This window comes from Priapulus caudatus, unplaced genomic scaffold (assembly GCF_000485595.1).
Source record: "Priapulus caudatus unplaced genomic scaffold, Priapulus_caudatus-5.0.1 Scaffold7423, whole genome shotgun sequence".
NCBI lineage: Eukaryota > Metazoa > Priapulida > Priapulimorpha > Priapulimorphida > Priapulidae > Priapulus > Priapulus caudatus.
This window is the reverse complement of record NW_014584484.1, coordinates 2,468-3,513: the sequence shown is the minus strand read 5'-3', so window position 1 is coordinate 3,513 and position 1,046 is coordinate 2,468. Positions and strand designations below refer to the sequence as shown.

Here is a 1,046-nt window from a genome sequence, read left to right as displayed (position 1 = left end):
TCCTCATTCTCACTTCCTCCTCCTCCTCCTCCTCCTCCTCCTCCTTCTCCTCCGCCTATATTAACAGCTTCTCTCTCTCTCTCTCTCTCTCTCTCCGCAGCTGTCGGCTGTCGCCAGAGCGCGCTGCAGTCTACTACGGAGCTTTCATCGGTCCCGCGTGCGCCATCTTGCTTGTAAACTGCGCCATCTTCACGCTCGTAACGCGCACGCTCCTGAGCACGAAAACGACGGGAAAAGTTGGCGCGCTCGGCAGCGGAGGCGTCACGTCGGCGCAGGTACGTGGCGCCCTCACCGTGATGGTGTTGCTCGGCATCACGTGGGTTTTCGGAGCGATGGGCGTCGGCGGGGACGCAAAGATCGTCTTCGCCTACGTGTTTTGCATCGCCAACTCGCTCCAGGGTTTCCTCATCTTCGTCGTCCGCTGTCTGCACTATCCCGAAGCGCGCGCCGCCTGGTGGCAGCTGCTGACGACGCGCACGTTCAAGAAGCGACGCGGTCGTGACGTCATCTCATCGCAGTCGCATTCAGGTGGCGCCACCGGCGGCGGCTACAAGTCGAAGAGCACGTCGGCAAATTTCTCGGCGAACACGAACAACTCGAACAACATCGGAAGCGGGAGAGGAGGAAGAGGAGGAGGGAAGAGGGCGGATGTCCGGCGGCCTATCCTCGCCGAGAACGGGATGCTGACGAGGGGAGAGATCCCATTTATCGACAACGAGGACGACGAGGTCACGTACCGGGAACGCATGTAGGAGCGGGGGCGTGCGTGCGTGCGTGCGTGCATGACAGCAAATGGGAGCAATGCTTGCGTGCGTGCGTGTGTGCGTGCATGCGTGCGTGCGTATCAGTATGCGTCGATCAGTATAATCATACATACACACAATATATTTATTCACACATCAGAGCGAATAGTGCGTCTGTGTGACGGTAGATGTCGACAACGACGACGACGATGACGATGATTATAACAAATGAATGCCGGAGACATGTGGCCCAGCTGGGAGTCAGAGTCAGTACATTATCATACATGTACATCATACATGGNG

At 57.8% G+C, this 1,046-nt stretch overlaps 1 protein-coding gene across 1 annotated transcript; it reads left to right on the top strand.

The window, feature by feature from the left end:
- Positions 1–119: 119 nt before the first annotated feature.
- On the top strand, positions 120–770 carry LOC106820135 (latrophilin-3-like). Its single transcript, XM_014824682.1, has one exon. The coding sequence runs from the start codon at positions 297–299 to the stop codon at positions 750–752; it is 456 nt and encodes a 151-aa protein (XP_014680168.1). The 5' UTR covers positions 120–296; the 3' UTR covers positions 753–770.
- The last annotated feature ends 276 nt before the right edge of the window (positions 771–1,046 follow it).

What these genes read in the sequence shown, in the direction of transcription:
- LOC106820135 (XM_014824682.1), top strand. Translation starts at nt 297, where the DNA reads ATGGTGTTGCTCGGCATCACGTGGGTTTTCGGAGCGATGGGCGTCGGC.